The sequence below is a fragment of the Lottia gigantea genome, assembly GCF_000327385.1.
Source record: "Lottia gigantea unplaced genomic scaffold LOTGIsca_40, whole genome shotgun sequence".
Lineage (NCBI taxonomy): Eukaryota > Metazoa > Mollusca > Gastropoda > Lottiidae > Lottia > Lottia gigantea.
In genome coordinates, this window is record NW_008709380.1 from 2,278,904 (window position 1) to 2,305,238 (window position 26,335).

General features: G+C 31.6%; 3 protein-coding genes across 3 annotated transcripts; all 3 read left to right on the forward strand.

Moving 5' to 3' along the window:
- Positions 1-213: 213 nt before the first annotated feature.
- Positions 214-11,549, forward strand: LOTGIDRAFT_163609 (hypothetical protein; the record flags this gene model as incomplete). Its single annotated transcript, XM_009060101.1, has 6 exons — positions 214-315; positions 9,779-9,848; positions 10,194-10,264; positions 10,533-10,742; positions 10,996-11,058; positions 11,502-11,549. 6 exons carry the CDS (start codon positions 214-216, stop codon positions 11,547-11,549), a joined length of 564 nt encoding a protein of 187 aa, XP_009058349.1.
- A 3,238-nt stretch (positions 11,550-14,787) lies between these two features.
- On the forward strand, positions 14,788-19,740 carry LOTGIDRAFT_233560 (hypothetical protein; the record flags this gene model as incomplete). Its single annotated transcript, XM_009060102.1, has 10 exons — positions 14,788-15,000; positions 16,227-16,375; positions 16,778-16,896; positions 17,042-17,168; positions 17,547-17,707; positions 17,904-17,975; positions 18,276-18,437; positions 18,788-18,908; positions 19,152-19,273; positions 19,551-19,740. Exons 3-10 carry the CDS (start codon positions 16,781-16,783, stop codon positions 19,738-19,740), a joined length of 1,071 nt encoding a protein of 356 aa, XP_009058350.1. The 5' UTR covers positions 14,788-15,000; positions 16,227-16,375; positions 16,778-16,780.
- A 1,887-nt stretch (positions 19,741-21,627) lies between these two features.
- Positions 21,628-26,238, forward strand: LOTGIDRAFT_233561 (hypothetical protein). The gene is made up of 9 exons (XM_009060103.1): positions 21,628-21,790; positions 22,001-22,104; positions 22,351-22,468; positions 22,656-22,816; positions 23,163-23,234; positions 23,500-23,661; positions 23,969-24,089; positions 24,463-24,584; positions 25,465-26,238. The coding sequence occupies exons 2-9, from the start codon at positions 22,058-22,060 to the stop codon at positions 25,652-25,654; spliced, it is 993 nt and encodes a 330-aa protein (XP_009058351.1). The 5' UTR covers positions 21,628-21,790; positions 22,001-22,057; the 3' UTR covers positions 25,655-26,238.
- The last annotated feature ends 97 nt before the right edge of the window (positions 26,239-26,335 follow it).

Genomic DNA, 26,335 nt, shown 5'->3' on the forward strand with positions numbered 1-26,335 from the left:
TTAAACATATTACACATGTCAAAGTTTGGTCAAAATATATACAGCTTAGGCAGAAAATATACAGCAATTTAATGAAAAAACATGTATTGAACATTTTCTATTGCACTGGTGAACTCACTATCATAGAGAATTACATAAATCTGATGGTAATTGCATCAATTGATTTATTTTAAAATCTTGTGTTTTTCAGACAATGATATCGATGACTTGGAAATGCAAGTGGTTAGGTATAAACCAGAGGGACTTGATATATTATGCCGAAACACCAAGTTTTCGCGTAAAGAATTACAGATCATGTATAGAGGCTTTAAACAGGTAAGTTTACTTATGAATCTTTCGCCTTTTTAAAACTAGTGACAAGGTTTATTTATGAAAATGGATGATTGATATTCATTGTCACAAGTTTTTTCTTGTGTTATGACCCATGTGATAAAATTTGTAGTAGATGGTCATAGAAGAGGGAGGTAACCTTTGAAGACTTTTAACAGTTAGACGATGCTTGTTTGAGCTGCTATTCTCCATGGACACAATGATGACATAGGATCACATTTTATTAAAGTTGGCCCACTCTCTCCTATAGTCACACTATTGACACTCTTCCATCATGGTCACCTGGAGCAAGTTGCACTGACAGTATTTTAGGACAATATACCATTAAAAACACATATATTCCATTTACCATGTTCATGCATCACAAATTACAGAAAATGTTATTTACCAGACTCTAACCCTGAACCCTAAAAAATTATTATCGCAAAATTCATCTAACATAAAATGTCAAAAATTGTATCTGTAAGAAGAAGTGTTTGAAGTAATTTAATTCAAATAATTTGAATTCCACTTGTGATCTTTTTCTGAATATCAAATTGTTACATATCAAAATATTCTGCTTCTCTGTTAAAAAACATCTTGAGTGACATGACAGTCTTTCTTGTAGCATGAAGTTCTTACAAGTTTCAATTTAGTTTTTTCTATCTATAATTGGTCCAACTTGCACAATAAGTAACAAAATCAATACAATTTCTTGACTTTGAGAAACCAAATTGATATATATACGTCTGGTTGGTTCAGAAAATCTGCTATCAATTTGTCATCAACACAAAGTAGATGTCATTAGAATCTGTGGATATTGAGATGTTTTCTTCTGAGCATTGTCAGGTTATTTCCTATAGATGGCACCACCTGATTTACATGGTATCAAGGGATCATGTTGCTAAGTGAGATCAGTTTCTGCCAAGTTTTACTGACACTGACAAGACCTCTCCTATTTGTTGCTTTCACATTGCTGATTAAAAGCCTGTATGAAGACCTGCAATCCTCAAAGACTTTGTTGGCATGCAGAATATTAAATTCCTTTTACTACAACAGTTGGTTGTTATTCAAATGAGCCACGATCTTTTTTTATTCTCATTTGATGCCATTCTTGCTTGTCAATACGATAGTTTTTATTAAGATGAAATTTGGTATGTCTTTGATTTCTTTTTTGAAATTGCTGCTCTATCAGCTGTGCTAAGACAAATTGACAGGTGTCCAGAATGTGTTTCCTCTATGATTTGAAGAAAACTTTGTCAACTTAAGGTTTTGCCATATGAAGATGCTGTTCTTCAGGCTAATGCATATTGGTAAATTTTTATTGAAAGATATTTTTTCCTCAATGCCATTATTGCTTGGTCAATTCTATTTTGTATCTTGCCTAGTTTACCATAAAAAGCAAACAACTTCTGATTATGAAAATGTTTAATATGTGTGTGTGTGTGGCCTCTTAGATAATGCTGTATTGGATCTACATTTTCTACTCTTTGTTGAAGATTGATTAAAAAGATGTCAAGTGAAGTGTTAATTAAGATTTGGGAGCTCGTCTGTACAGTCATTGAACCTCATGAGATAGTAATGGTATGTTTTGTAGAACTATTCTGTAGGTACTGTCAGCACTAGTTAATAGAAGTCTCTCAAGTGATTAATTAAAATTACAAGTGATGATTAGTATCTAGAATTACTAGTAAATCAAGTGAATGAATCTTGTTAGAAGTAGTAGGTCTAATGGATGTATTCCTTAGGATTTTGTTATTTTCAATATGAATTCTGAAAGTTACATACTTAAAAATATTTTGATGATTCCCTGGTCAACATCAAGTTCCTATATTGTCAAATACTTTCTCTTAAAGTGGTTGAGCTGAAGCACACACATTGGATATTGGGCAGAAATCAATTCCAAGAGATTTGGCCATGGACTGTCTGCTGGACAAGATCCTTGTGAACTTATATTGTAATCCATGTAAGCAATGGTAGATTCTTTCTGAATAAATTGGTTTTAACAAGTCTGTTATGAATATGTTATATATGGTTGAAACTTGTGTTTGGTGCGTGTCTAGACATGTGGTATGTATATCTTGTACTGCAGTTCACCTGCATTTTAAGTAATTGCAATGAGGCTTCTAAATCTTATATGGGTGTATGGAATTTCATTAAATGTCATAAACAAAACCCAAGTATTAAGAGGTTAAAGAAGGTTTTCGTGTTGGTATGATATTAGTAGTGTATTGAATGACAACTGATTGTCAGTTGAGAGTTTTATTCTAGAATGATATTGACTGTCTAAAGATTTTCTGTCCATCATTCACTGTATATATTGGATAATCTAAAGATATGACATGTTTTAATAGGATCTAGTATATTAATGATTAATTCAACATATTCAGTGTTTTTTATCTTCTTCATAGTTCTAATTTATCAATATAACTTTTTTACCAATGTTTTGATGCGAACAAATTTATGGGAATTTGAATCTGCAACTATCTTAAAGCTCCATGACCAAAGACTTAATTGAAAATGAGCTCCATTGAAATGATAAGCTATGTGTTGTTGTCAAGGCAGGTCATGCTCTCCCTTCTTGAACACCCAATGCCACTCTGTGACTGTCTATTCTTCATTCCTTGCAGAGAGTCCACAAGCTAATAATGTATATTGGTTTAATTAGGAATGGGGCATAAAAGACTTGAACTTTGTCTGGTGCTCTGAAAGTCACAGCTAGGTGTCTGTTGAAAGAGCTCTCCAGACTTCAAATAAATTAGATCAATCAATTATGTCATTTGACAAAATGGAGGTAGATAATGCCAGATCAACAAACCTGATATGAAAGCCCCCTCGGTCTATTAAAACAGAAACGTGTCTAATCTATAAATTATCTAGAGTATAAATCTAAATCATTACTACAGTTTCTTGTATTTATCTAATTTTATAAGTTGTTTACATTCAGAAGTAAAAACAGAAGTTTTCTGGCAAGAAATCTACTACCAGAGATCTTGTAATTGTCAAGAAGAATATATTTAATGTACAAATAATTTGATTTCATTTTTTGTAAAAAATAATAAGAATTAATGTTATCTGACAAGTTTATGATGAAACTCATTTCCTGTAGGAATTCCTGAAATTTATACATTCCAACTTTTTAGATTGTACAGGAACTAATATAGCCATTCCAATTAGATCTGATGTCAGCGATATTCAAATTTATGGCTTAAAAAGTTACTTTCCTAAACATTATACAGATCTGCAAAAATAGAGGAAAGAATGGCTTCCATATCTTGAAGGAGTTTTTTTGGCTAATTTCATGTGCATTGTGGCCATATATGGCTTCTATTTGCTTCATTCCAATTTCCTACTGATGTCTGGTTTTATAGAAGTGCTTCACTATAGCAGAAGCTGAGATAGACACATCATTAAATACTTAGTGGAATTTCATGACCTACTGATGTCTAACTGAAAATTGGAATGGTGCAAATTTGTGCTATCAGTGTGCCCTATAAAAAGTTTAGAAAACCTCTTTAAAATCCCTTTAAGTTTTCTCTGCTGTTGAACTCAAGAACGAAAAGAAAACCATAAACGTGTAATTATCTATGTAATTTTTTACATTAATGCCTCGTAGACATTTTATAAAAATAAAGATTATTATTCTATTTTTGGGCTTTGACATTTTCAGAGATTCTGGATATAGCATTAATGCCATCAAAATTGATTTCTCTAGATCTGAAAATAACAACTTTCGTCCTTCATAGTTTCGTATTCTTGCTGGTGACTGGTGATGCCAAAATGTATCAGTTTCTAAAACATGCATCCTGCATCAAAATGTAAAGTTTCAAAGTGAAAGTATGTAATCTGCAGGTTGTTAAAACTAATTCATCTATGGTGAGATGTTTAATGTTAACGTCAGACAGAGATATTGGTTATTTCCTCTACATAAATCTCAAAGTAGAATATATTTTTATTTGGACTTGATTACTTATTTAAAGAATATTTTTAGAATATTATTGAATTTGTCTTTGAATAGATGCAGACGACAAAAAATTTTCATTTTCTAACTGACATATAGACAATCCAGTGACATTTAAATGTGTTGCTGATAACAGCTTTCAGACTCATTTGTCAAACATTGAGGTTTTTCTGTAAAGTAACGAAGGACAGAGTGTCACATATTGTTAATAGTTTATCTCTTGAATAGGTAGTGGCTGAATGGAAGTACTTTGACCTTCTCAAGTTAAAAGGTTTTTGCTGTCCTTGCACAACAAGAATTTTTTGATTGTATTTACAAATCAACTCAAAGTTTTATATAATATAGTTCACCTTACAAACAACATTCAGGCTTATTGATAGTAATATAGCATCTAAATTGACTGTGATTATTTGCATCAGTGAGGCTCAGTTCTTTGCTGATGTTAAACTTGTTGAAAATTATCTAAAAGGAAAATATAGGCAAAAACTTAAATGGTTTCCAAAACAAGTTGAAGCTTTATGCCAATCTGTGTCGCATTGGATTTCACCTTGTACTATTGTGAATCTGTACAGTCTTCAAGTATATTCTATGAACTTTTATTCAGTTTCAAACCCTGTATCGATTGCAATGTCAGCCATCTTTTAAAATGATTAATTTGGTTGCTATGACAGCATAGTGTGAATGTCATTCTCAATATCTGTCACTTAGTTACTGCCACTTCCTTATCTAGCCATATTTCCTGAAATGAAATAAAATCACCTAGAGTTCTAATTAAATATTACTTTGTAAATGATAGTTGGAAGTGCCTTTGGTGATTACTGTATTACAGATATAATCTTTTATTAATTGATAGAAAGCATTCATTGACACACACTTTATTTATCATAGATTTCTATTGTATAATACTTGTCTGAAGATCACACAGCATGAAACTTCATAGTATGTTTCAGGTTCTGTTTTAATATTTTTAACAGTTAAAATATTTGTTATTGTAATATTCTTCATATTAATCCATAGAGGTTCAATACAGTTATGAATGTGGTATCTTAAAGTAATTAATTCAAACCAAAATACAAACACATTTAGTACTCAGAAACACTCAGAAGCAAAGCCGATTATATAATGATATACAACACAGATTAGAAATATTAAAACTGTTATCTGCAGATATCACTCTACAATTGATATATTAAGCACCAACAGTTGGAATATGTACAACACTGATTATATAATAGTATACAATTATATATACAGTAATTATACAACAAGATACAATGTAGGTGATGAATGAGACAGTTTAAGTGATTAATAACTTTACTTTATATAGTCCCTGACATAAAAAATAGTAAAAAAAGAAGAAAATTGTCTTCAGACTCATTAAGCTGGTATTGGATTTTTTTCACACAAAGACTGTCGTTTAATTTCTACTTAAGTCACTATTATTTTCTCATTGTTAGATCAAGATAGATATTTCATTGCTACCTTGAGATACCAACTCATTAAATATGGCTCATTTAATTTCTTTAGAATTTCTTTGGCTCAAATCATCAACAAAGAACTTATAAACTCTAAATATGTTAAAAAGGATTCTACCTTGGTTGAAATTAATTTTGAATGACTGCTTGGTATTCGTAAGTGACTATAGAGCTTCTATTGCTAGCAAGCTGATTGGTTCAATAAGTTAGATAATACAATTGTCTATAATTGTACAGATAAAAACCAAACCACAAACATAAAACATGTATTAGATCTGTACAATATCCACAAGATTTGATTAGATCTAAATACACATGGAATAGCACACCAAGACAGGAACCAAATAATTCATCTTATAATGATACAAACTACTAATTATAAGATATGATTTACTAGCTTAATGTATAGCCAGAACTCTAACTTTTGATATACTTTAAGAAAAAAAATGTTCGTACCAATTGGTACATTTGATCTTTCAAATGCAGACAAAAAATTGATCTCAACTTGAATACAAGTATGTTTGAAAAGAGAAAAGAAACTCTCTAAGAAAGAAGAAGATAATTGGATGGGAAGACATGCTTGATCTCATATTATGAACTAGAAATCAATGCTTCGAACTCCAATTTAATGATTTTGTCTGCAAGATTTGGCAGGAATTAATGAAGTTGTAAATTTTGTTAGCTTGATGGAGCATTAGTATTGACTTTACGACAGGTTTGTTAATCGTAGTAAACATAGCGTAGAAAGATATATGAAATAAACCCTTTGCTCATTAATTACTGTTACACCGTCCAGCCATGTAAACAAACTCCCTTGACTGCATCATTTCCGATCAACCTCATATATTTGACATCAATCTTTCCGTATTGACCAGTTAATCTTGAACTTGGACCAAGTGGTTATTTGACTCTTTGGCCATGAACCATACTAAAGATAGAGTAGCCTCCAGAGGAATGAGAGTTCATGTACTATTATTGCTTCTGAAAATGAAAACACAAGGAATAAGGTGAATGAAAATCCAAATGATACATGATAGATTTAGGAATTATCATCAGATGACTTTTAATATCCATAATTTAACTCCAACCAAACATTGTCCTGCATCATAAGCAATGATGTTGAGACTCATTCTTCATGAAAAACCAAAATGATTCACGATAGGTGCAGCAATGGTGGATGTGGCATAAGGCACTGTATGCTTACACTTTTAAACACCTGATACCACTTTTCATCATGAAATATTTCCTCATTTATGATTGACATACTTTCTCATACAAAAAGTCCATTAGCTGCTACACATATATTGCCAAACTTTTATGATATGGATGTCAGGTTTTGCCGTCAGATCGTTGGTACATTTTTTTTTTTTAAGTCTGAAATAGTTAATCTGTATCTTTAAGATCACTGATGAATCTGATAAGAGAATGCAATCAGTGTGGAGAAAAAGCCAATCAGTATCTGATCAGCTTCAATAAGTTGATTTATAGACAAATTATCTGTGTATCATTAAACAAGCTAGGGTAATAAATACACAGATACCGGAAATTAACTCATTTAATTACTTGGAGAAAACTTCTACGTCTTCCTGTAGGCAACTCTTATGACCTTTGACCTCTATTCTAGTTGACATTGTGGTCCAGTTTAACTCTGAAACAAGTGATATTCCAATGGTTAAATAGATTGGCCATGGATATGGCTAATTCTAGAACAAATCTTGTTTTCTGTTGTGACTGTTCAGATACATGGCCTAGATTAGATCTCTTGGCTTAAGAACATTTTAACCTTCTTCACCAAAGTCAATTTTGTTTGAACTGTTGTAGCTAAGAAACATTTGAAGTTCCCTCTGAATATCATGAATCTTATTCAAAAGACGAAAATCTTGCGAAATGCGGTTAATTTGATCTGATTTCAGAAAATTACATCAATTTGTGATTAACAGAATGAACTTCAAGTAGGTGACTGTCTGAGCTATTTCACCCTTCAGATTCTTTCAAAAGATTCAGTGATGAGCACTGTGTTTTTTTTTTCACGAATCTTTTGTTACAATTTCTGAGAAGAATTAGTTCTTGAGTATAGGAAATTGTAGTTCACTTCATGACTAGTCAAGACTCATTCACATGGGTTGCTTGATTATAGCAGTAAAAGGACATTTACATAGTTTGTATGGTGATGGCTAGAAAAAGGACATTCACATAGTGTGATTGGATACTCGCCTGACAAATCTGGTCCTTGAGTGTGATATCTTCACAGTATTCAAAAGGTCACATTTTATGGGAGTTGCTCCGTTCCATTATTGAATCTCTAGTTTTTTTTTTAAATTTTCACAATAACAAAAAGCAAATTTGAGAAACTTTTGGTATCGATATGAAACTAAATCATACATGAATCCATCAAGACATTTCCCAATAATCTGCAATGTCCCTGTGTCTCATCTGGTACCACATTACATGATATCACACATCTGAAATCACATTTTTTATATGCTCAAAGGCCAAATTTATCTGGCCAAGTGGATTCTCAGAAAGGGACATAAACATAGTATGTTTGATAATGGCAAGTAAAAGATAGATTCAAGCATACACCTCTTACTTCAAAGCTGTTCAGTTTTACTGTCCCATGACTTACCTATTTATATAATATTTCCAACATTCTGAATGATCGTACTGAGGATCTGCAGTACAATGATGGTTGTTTTTGGAACTGTGAATGAATTTCAGAACTATTCAAGCCACAGTCATGACTAAATGTGATTCCACTACTAATGTGTGGAGGGCTTTATAATCTACCATGTAGTTAAAATGATCAATAGTGGACTATCTTTGCCATTTATCTTCTTTACTTCATTTTTTATTTCTCACAATTCTCTTGAACAAAAATAGATTTCTAGCAGCTTGTCCTTGGTTTTTCCTGCTGTGTAAATTGATGTTAGAATTAATAGATATACTGATCAATTTAAATCTCTGAATTAGCCATTTTCTAGAGTGGGCAATTTACAGTGCTTTATTTAGCTTTAGGAGAGAGCAAAAAATAAAACGACCTTGAAGTGTTTTGAACAATCCTGGTTTATTATATCCCAATTAGGCACAAGTTAAGCTTTTGTCTTTTGCCTAAAAAAAACGTAGGCAGGAGTAAATGAGTAAATATCTTGAAAATTCTGTTTTTCATAGAATGCTCATACTGGTAGTGTCAATATCTTCAATCCTTCAAATTTTGGTTGATAAAGCCCAAAGTGTAGTATATATTTCCCTAAATCTAGATAATATGTGCCTAGATCTAGTTGACATGTGCCTTAATTTAGTTGACATTTGCCTAGTGACATGTACCTAAATGTAGTTGACATGTACCTAGATGTAGTTGACATGTGCTTGGTGACATGTGCCTTAATGTAGTTGACATGCCTAGATGTAGTTGACATGTGCCTAAATCTAGTTGAAGTGTGCCTAAATTTAGTTGACATATGTCCTATTGTTGTTATGTGTTCTTGGTTCATGAATTTGGGGGTCGAGAGACATAAATGTAGCTGTGCCTAAATCTAGTTAACATGTGCCTAAATCTAGGTGATATGTTTTAAGTTTTGCTGGTATATCTGTATATCAATAGATCTAGTACTTCTTTCAATACATTAATTACTGAGACCAGCAGAACAATAATGATAAAAACCATTTATTGGGTAATCAATTACAATATACCATCCTGATATTGCTTCCATTACAATAAAACAGACAACAATCAAATAATTAATGACATAAAATACTTGAAAACTGATTGAAAAATAGGAAAATGTTATCTACCTTTACAATACTGAAAGTTGAATGTGATGATGAAATGTATCCCTGCAGTAGGTAATTGGGTAGTTTATATGATGTGTTTAAAATGGATCAAATCTTTTTGAAATTCATTTTATCTTAACAGATTCATACACAACTCAAACATTTATTTTAACTCTTCTCTGGTTGCTTTGGTGGCAAAAAAAAAAGCTAACAATCGACTTTTGTCAGCATTTCTCTAAGAAAATGTTAATTTTTTTTTCAGGAATGTCCGACGGGAATAGTAAATGAAGAAACGTTTAAAGATATTTATGCTCAGTTCTTTCCTCAGGGTGGTAAGTACTTTTACCTTTCAACTTTTGACTTTTGTTGGCTTTCACCTACTAATCCTATTGATACATCTCCTCTTATTACATAATCAATTGTAGGAATGGGAGCAGAAGAAATTTTAGCATGATTGTTCACGAATTCATTTTGTAATATTCCTGACTGTTGCAATGAACGAAATAGGAATTTTGTAATTTTGTTTTATCTTCTAATGCTTTGACACTTTTTTGAATTTTCTTTGAGGGATAAAACAAAATATTTTGCAACAAACATAATTCTTACCTGTATTGTTACCAGAATGTTTGCTTTGTAATTAAAGGGAAGTAACTATGAACTATATGTTTCTATTTTAGATTCCAGTCAATATGCTCACTACGTCTTCAGTACGTTTGATCATGACAACAATGGTTCCATCAGTTTTGAGGTAAGAAACAAATTGAGTCCTCACTTAAAAACAGAGACACAAGTAAACAGAATCAATAAATAATTTTTGCTTGATGCATCTAACCAACACTGAGTTTAACCCAGAATGATATGATGTCAGAGGTATTGAAGGTACACATTCACTTTAAGTCATGTGCATAATAGATTAAGTTAACTTGATTGATAGTAAGTCTATCTAGTTGTAGCAAAGTTTACATGATTTTCACCATTTTTGGTATTTAATGCCAATGATTATGGTTTATTTTCAGGAATTTGTAATGGGTTTATCCGTGTTATCTAGAGGCACGTTACAGGAGAGGTTACAATGGGCGTTTAATTTATACGATATAAATCGAGATGGTATTATTACTAAAGATGAGATGGTGGATATAGTGTCTGCTATCTATGAAATGATAGGGAGATACTCAGAACTCTGTGATGAACATTCACCCAAAGAACACGTAGATCAAGTATTTCAGGTACTTAACTATTTTTCTATAAAACTGATTTTTGGATTAAGATGTCCGTCATTGATTTACCAGATTTTACTTAGGGATCTAAATGCCTCAGTCATTAAAAAGTTTAAAATCCCCTTGGAGGCAGGACAAAATCTGATGTCATTTTGAGTGTATTAACTTCTACTTATAGTTGACTCTTCTGGCATTCTGTTTTAAATAGAGATATCCGATATTCTTTAATTTGTACAATTCCAATATAAAATCATTATTTCAGAAAATGGATCTCAATATGGATGGGGTGATATCACTAGAAGAATTTATGGATACGTGTAAAAGGGTAAGAAAACTATTAGATTCCCGGTTCCCAAACTTGGAATGATTTCACCCCATTGGGGTGTGAGACTAGGGACTCAGGGGTGTGGCCAACAGGTGTAGGAGAAGAATTTATTTTGAATTGAGAGAGCACCTCACATCATCACATGCTGGAAATGTGGATGAAACAAAGTTTGGGGGTGTGAAAGCCCCAGGTGATGGCTCCAGGGGTGTGAAGGCTGAAAAAAGGTTGGGAACCACTGTATGAGATAATACCACATTATTTATCTTCTGAGTTAGTCCTGGCTGAAATTATCATTGATGGCTGGGGAAATCTACAGAGCAACTTATTCTCGATAATGAGTGAAAAATTGTTGCTATACTTGATATTTTTTATGGATGTCTGAACAAATATGTCAAATTGGTCCATGCCTTATAATAAAATCGTTTTTATCCTTTATTTTCTAGGATGAAAATATCACGAAAGGAATGTCAATATTTGACACAGTGCTTTGATATTACATCTACCAGAATTTTATAATTCTCCTTTTTTAAAACCAACTTCTAAGACTTTCCTTGTCACTGAGACAGGATGTTTGCTAAAACTTCAATATATATCAAAGTAATGGAGAACATTTAATCTTGGTTTGTGTTGATCAGACATATACATGGAGAGGTGCCAAGTAGAAATTTTGGAATGGAATCCTGATAAATTCAGTGAAGGAATATTTACTTTCAAAGCCACAAATGGTTATTTAATTGATAAAATGGTTAAAATTTAGTGAACAAGACCAACTTGTTTTGTGTTTTGAAAAAACTCCTTTGCTTAGAAATACCATCTTTGCAAACCATTTTGTGTATAAAATTGTTAAAGTTTTCATATTGTTTTATTTATTGTTATTTGTAAAGCCAAATGTGTATCATGAAACAAATGGTTTATCAAAACAAAACAGAAGAATTCTTTTTTTCATAGTGCCATTTTGTTTCGTTTCAAATTATCTTAGCTTTTCAATCAATTGAAGATGGATAAATAATTACATCCAATCACAACAGATTACATAATAAATTAATGGGGAAAACCTGGCTGTGGTAATTTTTACTCTAAATCAGATGACGAGGGCTGTCTCTCCTACGAGCTTCCAATATTGAGCGATACAATAAGCGCTTGGAAGAAATGGCACTAACAACTGTGCCCAAAGATAATTTTTGTCTAAGTAATTCATTTGTTTATGATGTACACTTGGCTTAGAATGTTATCAGGAACTTTCAATGTTTTTAAACTTGTGAATAGTTTACAGAATATTATTATCTTATATCTTTAAGAATTATGGATCTAGAATATGAATGAAAGTTGCTGATTGGATAAAACTTCTATCAGGTTCATATTCAACCAATCGTTATTTACTAAGTTTATAAATACACACTTCTTCTGGGACCTTATTCATGAAAACTTAACTAAGATCAAATCCAGAGTTCAAGAAATACAGCAATCTGATTGGAAAATAACAATAGAAATAAATAAATAAATAAATTGATTTTGGAGATTGACAAATGTCTGGAACACTAAAATCATCTTAAGTTTTCAAGAATAAGGTCTCTGTAGGCTTGAAGAGCAAATGTCTGTGCTGCAGATGGTGACTTGGGTTTAGGTATGATTCTGTGTCTCAGAAACCATGTTTGACCAGTGACCAGTAAACTACAGGAAAGAACTTGAAAGTTCTGGCGCTTTGGTCAGAAACATCATTGGACTGTATATAAATTAACAACTGAATTGTATGGGCACTGGTAAAGTAAATGAAAAATAATTGTGTTTGTGTGTGAAGAATTCTGTGAATTTCTTCATTGATTTTTGAAGCAACTTGAAACATGTAGGCTGATTGTCATGGTGTCTAGTCTGATGGTTGATGAATCACCTCTTTGACAATAACCACCATCATAACTGAGGCACGAGTCATGTGAATTGGTCAGTTCTCAGATTCAATTCAAATGTTTAGAGAGAGAGAGTATAGAACAAGCTATGGAAGGAAATCAAAAGTGTTACACGGGTTCTATGATATCAAAAGGTGACAGATTTTCTCTCTTTTTTTTCTTTAAAATTATTTATTGTTGAACAAAATTAGACATGTGGTTTTCATTGTTTTGAAGGGATAAGTCATAAAATGAGAAATGGGGTTTGTTTTATGTAGGATAGAATATTTACGCACATTCAGAGATGTTTAAAAACATAGACCTATCAACAGTGCACGTTGTGGTCAACGAATCTGAATTTTGCTTTGAAATGAAAAAAAGTCAGCTTCAAAGGATCACAAGTTATCAATTCTGTTGTGATCAAAGAGTAACCGAAACTGTTTTTATGACAACATATTCTTTTTCAAAAAGTTGGCCTACACAGTTATGTTTGTAACTTTCCATAATTGTGCATAATATATACATTGTACCTCGACTATGAAACCAATAATTTGACAAATTTATTTATTTGTTGATTTAATTTATTTGTTTATTTGATTGTTTGTTGAGACTTTGGGATATAATTGTATATTTTTTATTTATAATCTTCCAAAATGAGAGAATTTTTTAAAAATTGTTTATAGTCCATGATTTAGTAGTGTACATTTTTCCATGGTTATTGTTCTTTCCTATTACTCTTTAAATCTTTATTACACTCATCTGTATCCCTTATAAATTATGGGAAAGTCATCCAGTTTATCTAAACCAATTTTAAAAGAAATCTTGCTCGTCCATTTTTTGACGAATTCTTAATTATTTCCAAAAGAGTTTCTTCCCATATTTAGATTTTTTGACACCTTAGTGTAAAAATTTGCATTTCATTTGAATCACTATGATAGAAATCTTCACACATGACAAACCATAGATCTTATACATTAGTTTACATTCCCTACTGATGACCAGTGAATAAAAGGTATTAAAGACTTTTTTCTTCTGAAACTTAAGGCACTTTTTCAAGGATCCCTTTTGAAGTAAATTTATGTAAATTTGGAATATTTGTGCATTTTTAAAGATTATAGAATGTTGTAGGCCTAAACCATGGATAAACATTTGAATGGAATACCTCAAATTCTTAAACTATTTCAATATTCTTTATTGAAATGGTAAAGTCAGTTGCAAATGGGTGACTTTATTTAGCTATGTTGACCCATATATCAAAATTTTGAGAGAAATGTTCTGAAAATAAGTTGTAAAGTTACATATGTTATAGCTCTATTTCTATCTTCAATTTTTGTACAGTCACCTTTAAACATCTTTTACTATTGAACCTGTTTGTAGCACCCTACATTTTTGTTTGTAATGTGTTGTATATAAACATTTTCAAATTTAATTGCCTTATTTTTATACCCCACCCCCAACCATTATCTAATAATTGATCCTGTAGCAGCAACTTGTCAGCAGTATGAGATGGGTGGGCTCTAATCATTTTGGTGTGTGTCGGTGTACCCTTCCAAAGTATATCATCTCTGAGAAGACAGAAAAAAAACAGTTAATTTCTTGGGTTTGAGGTCCACCCCTTTGGTTATTCCAATTTTGTCTTTTTGGTGCTTTTGACTGGATTGGGGTTGAAAATTATATTTTTTGGAGGTGAGCATATCCACGGGGTCCAATTAAATTTTAATTTATGCCAATGAGAAATGCCTTGTTGTCCGTAGTCGGTTATTTATCAAAGGGAGATAAATCAAGATCATTCGGACAACCGAATATTTTATCAAGGTGAAGGTCGATTCCACAGACATGATTGCAGATGATAATTTATTAAAGAACTTAGAAACGTTATTGAAGTTGCCTTGACTTGCATTGAAATGAGAATATTTTCAGGAATTGGCCAGAATTGATTTCATACTGTTAAAAGCTAGGCCCTAGACGTTAGGCATAAAAATCGAACCAAAGGTCTGATTAGCCCTTAAAAAAAAAGAAGGCCTATCATTATCAACATCAGAGATATTTTGATTAACAGGTAAGGGCTAGGGGGGTGCTTATCCTACATTTTACATGTAGGTAATTGGAGAAGCATAGATAACAGACTATTTCTCCATGAAAATAGGGTACGTAGTCTTATGTCAAAAGGGTTATGTTTATGTTGCAAAATTCATCATTATTTATATTATTCCACACGATGAAGGAATATAATTTAGAAAAATGGAAGAGGTTAGGATGGGTACCGTACACGAGAGAAATGTAATTTTGTCATTTAACCAATTATGAAATTTGATATCACAAACACAAGACAATATTATGGAATATGCACACTTTTAATAACAATAATAAAAACATAACATTTCAACACAAATTACATCTAGTAGTAGGCCTAGTCTTATATGAAATTTGATGTTGAATAGGCCTACCAGTAATCAAAATTTAAAATTCATCGATTATTTTACCTAGCCAAACTTTGATAAGCTGATCTTCATAGCTTCCATAGTCACTGTTAACTTTATCTTCATATACGCACTTCATGATAAACACAACACACTTATCATGGATAACAATTACTATTTTATTGCACTATGGTAGTTTTGACAATGGTAGGCCTTCTTATCACTTATATTTGTGGGTTTGAAAGGGTAGATAAAGTTTATGATATTATTTAAAGATTGCAGGCCTACCTAAATTTTGATAACAGTTTATGACACATGTCATGTATGCTATTCGGTTAACTACAATTAGGCTAATCATGCAGTTTTGAATTATAAGATAGAAACTAATGAGATGATATAATAAAAAGTTTAGGCTAAAATAAAGGAAGCCAATTCATAAAAATATTGATTAATCATTATCACCAGACGGTGGACAATTTTGAATAGATGCATGTGACATCAAGCAGAAGTTTCAGACATTAAAATTAATGGCAAATGTAAACCTCTGTCAAACCATAACCAACTGTTCTACCTCAGTGGTCAGTTAAAAAAAATCCTGACTACAGTTTCCAATGGTCAACAGTGACTGATGGAGGTGGCTTGAGATGACAACGACTATTATTATTCACAAGCATTTTTGTGACGGTTTGTGACTTTTTCTTTTAGGTTTTTGATTCAAATTGACTTAAAGCTAAAACTAGTACCTGATATTAATGTACATAAAGTGATATAGCTTCCTCAATAACTTTCTCTCTTGCAGTTTTAGAATGAAAATACTTTTGTTCTAACATGGAAAAAGTCTGTAAATAAATTTGATCTTTTTCAGTCAGGACCCTTGATCAGTTCATCTTCAGTAACTCACTCTATTTATATGGTCTTAGTACAAAGGTTGAAAATTATGTGATAATTGGTCAAACGGTAAATGACATGTAAATACAGATAAAGTAAGATGGTCAACTTATCAAGAATGTAAAGGTAATTAGACTGTTTTTATTATAGCTAATATAGTGTCGATTCAGAATGTAAAGAGTAACCTGATTTGACAAGGAAGAAATACCAGTACATGTTTCTATTCTTAACTTGCCTTAGCAGTGACTCCTCTTAAGAAAGCTGGGGACAGCCTTATCTAAACTTGTTTGTAACTTTCTCACAATATCAATTGTGTTATATTATATTGATACAAGATTTGGAACGTCACACAATATTCTCAAGCTAATTTTTTGTCAAGTGATATCACCACTCTAGTTTTATAGAAAATAAATATGTGAATTATCTGGACTCAATACATGATGTGTAATTGATTTGTTAAAATCTGAATTCATGTCAAAATGAATATTGCTGAATGTCAACTGTTTGTATTTTTATTTGTTTTTTTAGAAAATGACTTCACAGAGCATGAATTATAATCAGAATATTTTAATAGTTAAACCAGTAGATACAGTAGTAACCTGTACCAATGATGATGGTAATACCAAACCTGTTGCGTCTGTCACCATGTAAGTCAGCAGATTTGATTTTATTTTGGCAACTAATTCACTAACAAGCAGTAAAGATGTAGATCAGTTATTTGCAGTGCCTGTCTTAGATCTCAAGCTTATACATCAGATGAGCTGAGTTTGATATCTTTTTGTGTTTTAACAGTAATGGCTTCATACCTAGAAGCTCAAGTATTGGTATTGAACCAACCAAATCTACCTTATCAAAATTGGAGATAACAGAAAGTGGACTGAGTCAGGAAGAAGAATCAGAACTTGCAGCTTTTTTATCAGTGAGTGTTTTATATTCTTCCTGTGTTTATTTATTACTTGCCTGGAACATAAAGATAAGGCACATTTAGTTAATCAAGTTTCATATTGGTGGAAAGTTTTTAAAATAAGGAAGACTAGCCAATCTCTGTGCCTTCATCCAGGGTGGAGCTCCATTGGAGAGTTCTGAACAGTTCCCTTCCTTTCCTCAGTTTGAATTCTGTCTGCACCTATTACTTTTCTGTTCTGAACTCTGTTCCAACTTGTTTTATTGAACGTCAGTGTAATTCCATGAATCCCGAATGTGCAGTTGACTCAGCAAGCGAGTGACCCGAATGTACAGTTAACTCACCTGCAAGTGACCCCTATAATATATGTCATTAGTTTTAATTGATTTTAAGTTATTGAAGAGGAAACGTCTACAAGAAAAATTAGTGTATGTGATATCAATAGGTACTATTATCTTATTGACACATAGTTTAATGGCTTCACAATGGTTGTTACCATATTATTATACTATTAGTACTCCATGTCTCCTTCTAATTAGAACCATCATATACTGGTAAGTACACATCAGTGTAAGTGGAATGCTCTTCTTCTTAACAATCATCTTTAACATAGCAGAAAAAGTGGACGTAACTGAATATTGCAATAGTAGCTATAATTGTTTAAGATGCACAGAAAAGGGTTGCGTAATCAATCGCTGGAAATAAATAATGATAATCATATCTCCTAATCTTGATATATATTTCTTGTAGGAAATTCCGATGGCATTATTTTCTTTTGGATTTCTGTTACTATGGCAACATTTTATGGTTTGCATTTATTTGGTAAGTTACTTGGCAATTTTGAATAAAATGACCAATTGATATTAGGGAAAAGTTTTCATGATTTGAATATTTGTGAACAATTTTGAAATGTTTGAAATAATATCAGTGCAATAATATCAACCAATTGATGTACCAGTTATTACAGATTGTTGTACTTGCTTTATATCCTCTTTAAGTTATAATTTTAACAACAAGACCTCAAGGGTTTTGGTAATCGATCTGATAGATGCAAAACCACATGTTGGTTCAATTTTCAACTTATAGGATTATGCAGAAGGCTTAAATTTTTAATTTTTTCAGGATTGCTCCTCATCATGGAGATTTATTTTCTGTAGCGTTTGCTATAGCCAATGGTCCGTTGTTATGGGCGATGGTTATTTATCGTAACTCTCTAGTTCTACATAGTATAGATAAAGTTACATCAGTTTATATACATATCCTTCCAGCTTTCCTATCATTTGTGTAAGTAAAAAACACTTTACATATACTGTATATGGTATACACTTTGTATGGTATATTTGAAATTGACCATGTTAGACATAAAACATTTTTGGTTGAACCTAAGTCATCATGAAATAAAAGAAAATCAGTCGAATACACTTTTTATTCATAAATACCATACAGGCAGTAGATTGAGTAAACAGAGAATTTGATAGGTTAAATATTCTAGTGAGCAAACATAAAATTCATATCATTTTTCTCAGATCATGGATAGTTAGTGAAATCATCTTGGAAAAAAATAATATAACAATGCTATAATGATATACGAATTTTAATTAATTTGTGATATTGTAATCAAATAATTTTTGTAGAATACGATGGTATCCAGAAGAATCTTCCAGTAAATGGCCTTGTCATTTCATTCCATTGTTAAGCGAATGGTCTTTTATTTGGTTGGTGGCTGTTCCAGCTGCATCTTTTATCGGCCATAACGTAAGTATGTATGTTTGGTTGGTTAGTTGGATAGTATGACATGGAAATTGATGAAAGCAATTATCAGTGTACGTCTATTTCAGATTGTTGTACGGTTTTTGAAAGAGTAAAACCAGCTGATAGCTTTGAAATGATGTCAGTTAAAACTTACATGATATGAGCATGTTAAATTGACTCACTGAAATTGAACTCTAGTCTCTAACATCTCATTAGTTTTTCTTTTACTACAATATCACTTTTCAGATCCTCGTAACACTTTTAACATGTATATGTAAACCACCCGAACATTACCAGACAAGTTATCGTTACCTCACTTCTAAAACTTCCACATTCATTTATAGAGCCATCAATTTATGTGGTCCAAAGTAAGTTTATGTTTATATGAAGGCATCTTTGTATTCCTGGAATGACTTAGTATTACTTGATGGGTACATCTTAAATTAACATTTTACTGGATTTTTTCTAAAACAGCAAACATTTCTACCAAAAAATCATTTATCAGACCCTTACAGATGATTAGAACTATATATGGATGAGCACCATTCTATAGAAATGACCAGCTCATTAAATGAAAAATATGGCTCAAATGCAACTATGATTTGGTAATAATTGTAAATATAAAGCTATGATAATATTTTTCAGATATAGAATCCTGCTGTATTTAATATTCAACTGGTTATTTTGTCTGGCATCATTTACCATGACGATACTGTGGTATAACTATTTTATAGCTCATATTGTCTATCTCTCATTGATGTTTCTTGTTATCACATTTAATGGGGCCAGATTTTATTTAGATGTATTTAGTGTTCGTCCTGGTATATCTGGCTAAAATTTGAAAAAAAAAAGCTCTTTTTGTATTCAGTTAAAAGATTACCGGTACTCATGTGAAATAACTCAGATATATATAGTTTACTTTCTGAAGCCTTTAGTTAGGCATTGCTTATCCTTGCCATTTATATCAACCATATTATCAATAAATCTCAAAATTTAGCACTGTGATGTCATTTCATTACCAAGATCACATTTGTTATTTTGTTTGTTTTTTGTTAAAGATCAAGATGTTCCATGTATTATGTGATACTTTAATATACCATTTTACTATATCAGGCTTCATTTCCAAATTTGTCTCATATTTGATATTTAATTCAGAATTCCTGTGACATTCATTTCCACTGAATATAATCAAAATAATCATAATAATGACATAATGTGTTTTCTAATCTTTTAAGTGTATCAGGGACACTGTAAGCTTGGATTTACACCATTCCAATATTCATTCAGACGTCTGTGGTTCCTGAAATTTTGCTAAAACTAAGTGTTTGATGACATCCCTTTGCATTAGTGATGTCATAAAGCACTTTTAGTGGAATTTTACTCCACAGACATCTGATTGAAAATTGAAATGGTGCAAACAGTATCCCTGATACACATATAAAGTTTCAGAAACTTCATTACAATTTATTTATCCTGAATTTTACCTTGTAACACTATTCAGATTTAAACTAAACCACATTCTGCATATCATAAGAATATGTTATTTGAACTGTGTGATATAATTTATTTATATTTTATAATTACTACTGAGACCTGATTTAACATTCCATTTAACATTTTATTGTGACTAAAGGCAATATTGTTTTGTATTTATTTAATTTTGCATTAATTTTGTTACCATAACCTTCTATGCTTTAAAAGTGATTGTAAATGTGTTTGTTTTGATAAAACCAAGTTGAAACAAATGAACTAATGTACTTGGAAATCATCCAAGATTAAGTAATTAAGGGATCACTTACATTTGACTGAAATAAAGTTCCTCCTTATTGCAATCCATTCTGTATTTTCTGTCAGCCTTATGATTTATTCCAACTTAACACATCAACTGTTTTGTCTAAGCTTTAAATTCATAGATTCATGCCAGAAACTCAAAACTAGTATTTGAATACACAAACTCAATGAAAACACATTCTTTGTGTATAATTGTTTGAGATTAAGATACTCTCCACTACTGAGTTACAAAAACTCTTTAACATAAAATTCAATTGAATCTTTATTTTCATTAGATTGGTTTTGATGATATCAAAATATTTTTCAGTGTATGATATTGGTACTTAATAGCTTAATAATTTAACTTTGTCCTGTGATTTGCAGGCTTTGTGCAGTGATATCTAACTTTTTGCTTGGTTGTTATTGATTTTATGTTGTTATTATTTACCTTCATGTTAATAAATTTTTAACCCCAAAGTTTATTCTTATTTTATCCTTAAGAATGGAGATCATAGCCAAGAATTCCAACAGAAATTTGTAATAGTATGGCTAACAAAAAAAAAATCCAGATTTGTTTTTTCAATTGCTCAAAAGGGACAAAGCTACAAAGAAAAAAGTATTGCCACACAACTTAAAAGATGACACCTTAGAAGTGAAAGTATTTATTTGTTGTCTGGAGGCAGAATACTTGTAGGAGTTACCCAAAGAAAAATTAGTGGTCGGTGGTTCATACTGCCTTATTAATAATCATTTAGGCCTACCTTCAGTTCTTAAAACAGCCAATATTTACAGATTTGAATCGATAACTGTCTATGCCTAATCAATTGTTCTTTTGATTTTTATTAGCTTCCACCATAGAGTCATAGTATAACTCTATGGCTTCCACCAAAAATAAAAACGAAGACTGCCGAATGAAAATTGGAAAAAGGTGAAGGTCATTTTTACTGTAATCGACAGAAAATCCTATAGCTAATCAGTTCTCAACTTTTCATAAACAAAAAAATAATTTGTCTCTAAATTACATACAGAGCCAAAATTTTCGTTCAGTGGCGAATTGCTAATAGCCTAAATACCATTTGATTTGGAATATGCTATCAATAAATAACTGTAGTAGGGTAGGCATCTCCATCAGACCATTGTCAATAAAATAGTTGTTGCTACTGACTGATAAGTTGAATGTGGCAATTATGTCATTTGGGGAGGCCCAGTCGAAATATAGCTGAAGACTATTAGCTATCCCTTTTGTTCTTTCAAACCCTTTACTTGTACTTAACTGGTAAAAATCTTATATTTTGTTCTGAACAATGTATTATTATCTCCACTAGTAGCCTATACTCTGACAAGAATTAAGAGGTGCAGCTCAGATTAAATATCCTGGATCCATGATGGTTGATAAAGAAGATGCAAAGAGGAAAACCCAAAACTATAAGTAAGAATTACTGATAGCCTCTGGCCTTAGAGATACTTTTTGAATAATCTGCTTTCTGTGTTCAGAATTTGACTGTTGATTCAATAGTTTTTGACAGTAAGGTTTGTATAAATTCTGATTTCTCATTATTAGTGGTTGATGAAATGACTGCACAGCGTAAAACTCATGTCTCAGGTTCTGTTTTGATATTTATATTTTTTATAGTATTATATATTCTCTTTTAATGCTCTTTATTTGATCTTACAGTACCGGTACATCCAGAGAGAGTGGCGTAGAAAAACATATCAAAAAGATGTCTGACCGAATGAAACAAGTTAAAGCTCATTTGTCATTAGAGGAGCAAGATCTTAGAGAGTTTCTTTTGGTAATTATCATTATTTATAATAGTCTTTTAGCTATCTATTTCACTTTTTAAAACAATAATGTGCCTTCAAGTTCATCTACAATTATAGCAGTGAAAGTGAGACAGTTTAAATATATTTGCTCAACAATCACTTAGGATGTATGCTAGAAAAGACTTACTTTATGAGTTACTTATTTTTTTGTCTTAGGTACTCAAGAAGAAACGTCTTCAAGAAAAATTAGTGTATGTGATATCAATAGGTACTATTATCCTATTGACACATAGTTTAATGGCTTCACAATGGTTGTTACCATATTATTATACTATAAGTACTCCATGTCTCCTTCTAATTAGAACCATCATATACTGGTAAGTACTCTCTTTCAGACAATTCATTTTTGGCGCAATTGAGATGAGATGTTGTTGTCTTTGTATATCAATATATTTTTATACCATAAATAACTCTGACCATTCTAGTTGTTGTCTGATAAGGTTGAAATCTACCTGAAGATAAGATTCTGATTCCTCTGCCAGTGCTTTTGACCCTTGACCCAAGTTAATGAAGAAATATTGAATATGCCCTCAGCCCTCACCCTTCTGGAACAAGCTGAAGCCTTGAAAAAGACAAATATTTAATAATTTTTTTTCTTTGGTCATTTGTAACTATTATTTTAGATTTTAAAACCATCAATTATTTCTTTTTTCCCCAAAAAAGGAAGTACAAATGGAATTATTTTTTGTTAGATTTCTGTTACTATGGTAACGTACTGTGGTATTTATTTCTTTGGTAAGTTTTGATTATTTAAATCATCATGGCTTCTTGATAATAATGCGCATGAGGTATTAGTCTTAAGAAAGTGCTGATTTTTGCTTCTAGCACATTCAACATTTTTTTTAAGTAGCAGACCAAATACAAAATGGACGAATTATTTCTACAAACACCATCTTGACTTTAAATGGATCCAGTTAACTCATATATTTCTGATTTTGTCCATTTCGTTCATTGGATGTGTACATGACTGAGTTTCTTACCTAATCTTGTAATATTGCAGGATATGGCCTCAACATGGGAATATTTTTATGGCATCATTTGCAGTAGCTAATGGTCCGTTATTATGGGCAGCTGTTATATTTAGAAATTCTCTGGTATTACACAGTGTTGATAAAGTAACATCAGTCTACATTCATACACTACCAGCTTTTCTCTCTTTTGCGTAAGTTGTTGTGATCTCCAATTGTGAGCTTTTCATAAGCTTATAGTATCTCTCTCTTTGTTTTGTTTTTTTGTCTTCAGATTTTGGTTCAATTTATCTAAAGTTGATCCAATAAATTATCTGAATTCTACAATCTCCATCCAGGATATGTCAAAGATAAATTAATTGTGGTCTGTAAAATTTGGTCCAGGTAGTGGTGAAGGTCGTCTTAAGTACTGCTAACTATTCAAATCATCGACATATATATAGTGGAAATATATATAGTCTGAAATCGTTCTGTATTTTTATAGTGATAGTTATTTTATAGATTAAGATGGTATTCAGAAGATACCTCAATGAAATGGCGTAAAGATTTTGTACCAGATATTAATAATTGGTCTGTACAGTGGTTGATAGTAGTTCCTTTTCTTGGTTTTGTCCTACACAGTGTAAGTAGTAGCCATTAGATAAAACTATGTATACAAATAGATACAGGACAGATCAGTTAAATGTCTTTTAAGATTTTTCATTCCGCATAACTATCATGTATTGTTGACTAATCTCCTGCTGCAAACATGTGTTTCAGATATAAAATCCTCATCAGGACAGCTAATTAAATTGGATGACTCATTGAACAGTACTGAGAAATCGAAAAGAATTTCTTGAATAATATCTAATTGACTAAATTGTTGTGTTGCCGATATATGTTTCAGATAATTATCTAGAGAACATCTTGTGGATACATGTTTCAGATACAAAATCCTCATCAGGACATTTGGTTTGGGCTGTAAAATGTTAAAGTTAATGATCTTCATTTTCCAGATATTACATTCAATATTGACCAGTATATTTCCACCACCTGAAGAATATTTAACCAGTTATAAATGTCTGACTGCTCAAGAATCTAGTTTCATGTTTAAAGCTGTTGATTTATTAGGACCCAAGTAAGTAAAAAATATTCATAATATCTGTCATAATTATCAGAATTATTATCATTTTTATTGAATTGAAATAAAAAGGGAAACAGCTGTGCAGGTTTTATAAGAATGTTTCATTCCATTCATATTAATGAGAGTGTACACTATCACGAAATTATTTTATGCAAATTTTTCCCCATTTTGTTGGGAGCCGCAGTGGCTCAGTGAGTTAGACGCTTGCTCGCTAACCTGAAGGTCCAGGGTTTAATCCCGGCATGGGTCGAGATAATACCTTCGGATTTTTCAACCTGGGTTCCCCCTGTCAGTGATAGAGGTACGGGGGGCTGACATGGAAAAAGCTTTGTTCGGATGGGACAATAAACCGAGGCCCTGTGTGCTACAGGCTGTGCACGTTAAAGATCCCTCGACAGTTGGAAATCAAAAAAGAGCAGGCTAATGCCGCTGTCCTGGCAAAATTTCCCTCATTGCACCCTGCATGGCATTGCCCGTCTTCATTAGCCCACATGGTGCAGAAAAGTAGGACATAAAACTCCATTCATTTCATTTCATTTTCCTCATTTTGTTTTATATATTAATGTCCTGAAAAAGTTACAAATAGTCTCCCCTTGTCCCATCATCTTGTTATCTAACTGATATTCTTCTGATACAGTTATAACTATCTATGTGCTACAAGGGTTATGAGAGTTTTGTTTCATATCATAACTTTACAACATAATCCCTCTATAATCCAACATATCCATAAAACTAAGTATTTATCCGTAAAACAACAGTTACTCATTGAGCACATCTAAAAAAAATTGAATTATACAGGGATTCTGTACTGATGAATATATACTCTTATGACAACATTAGAGATTTTAAATATGTCCTCTGCTTTTATTTTTAGCTATAGAGTGGTACTGTATGTAGTGTTTAATTGGATCTATTGTCTGGTATCAGTGACTTTAAGTATTATCTGGTACAACTGTTTCCTAGCTCATGCTGTATTTATAGCTTTTATCTTTTTTATTATAACTTATAATGGTGCTACTTATTACCTAGATGTATTTAGTGTGCGGAAGAAATCAGATGAATGATGATAATACTCTATAGTCTCCACATAGTTTTATTTGATGTTAAATACTTCTTCTCAGGGCTGCTTTTAATTTGATTATACAAGTTTTTTCAGTTTGATTTTGGGCATTTTACTAACTTCTTGAGTACAAAATGTTTAATGAATATTTGGCTCAGGTGCCAAAAAGTTAGTGGATAAATTAATTCTCAAGTTATATTCTGTTAAGACAGAAATATTGATTATTGATGTGTAAAGATTTACAGGCATTAGTTTGAAAAGCAATTTTGAATTTGAATACAAAGTTTGTTATATTTTGAATTTAAGTTTTGTTATTGTGTGGAATGGATTTCATTATTTATTTATTTTATAATTGACTCTATCAACGATTTTTATATCTTCAGCATTTAACGAGGGTTTTCAAGTATTGCAGCCAAATTCAATGAACAATTTTATTTTACTCGAAGTTTTATTGTCAATTTTTAAGTCTTGTTTTGTTGTGTGTATTTATATCTTTATATCTCTGTAGTATAATATATATTCATTATTATCTTGAGTTTTATGGAGTCAATGCCTAGAATATATTTTTAATAAAATCGATCTATGGAGATGTTTAATTGTTTTAATAATTGGTAAATTACCAATCATTCTGGTTGCAGTGTTTTTCCACATAAATTAACATCCCAATCCTTAAAAACCTCTGAAA

Excerpts from the sequence above, each read along its gene's own strand:
- LOTGIDRAFT_233561 (XM_009060103.1), top strand. The coding sequence starts at position 22,058 with ATGATGGTTGATAAAGAAGATGCAAAGAGGAAAACCCAAAACTATAA. Across the intron at positions 22,817-23,162 it reads ATTAGAACCATCATATACTG|GAAGTACAAATGGAATTATT; the intron begins GTAAGTACTCTC and ends TCCCCAAAAAAG. Across the intron at positions 24,585-25,464 it reads GTTGATTTATTAGGACCCAA|CTATAGAGTGGTACTGTATG; the intron begins GTAAGTAAAAAA and ends TTTTATTTTTAG.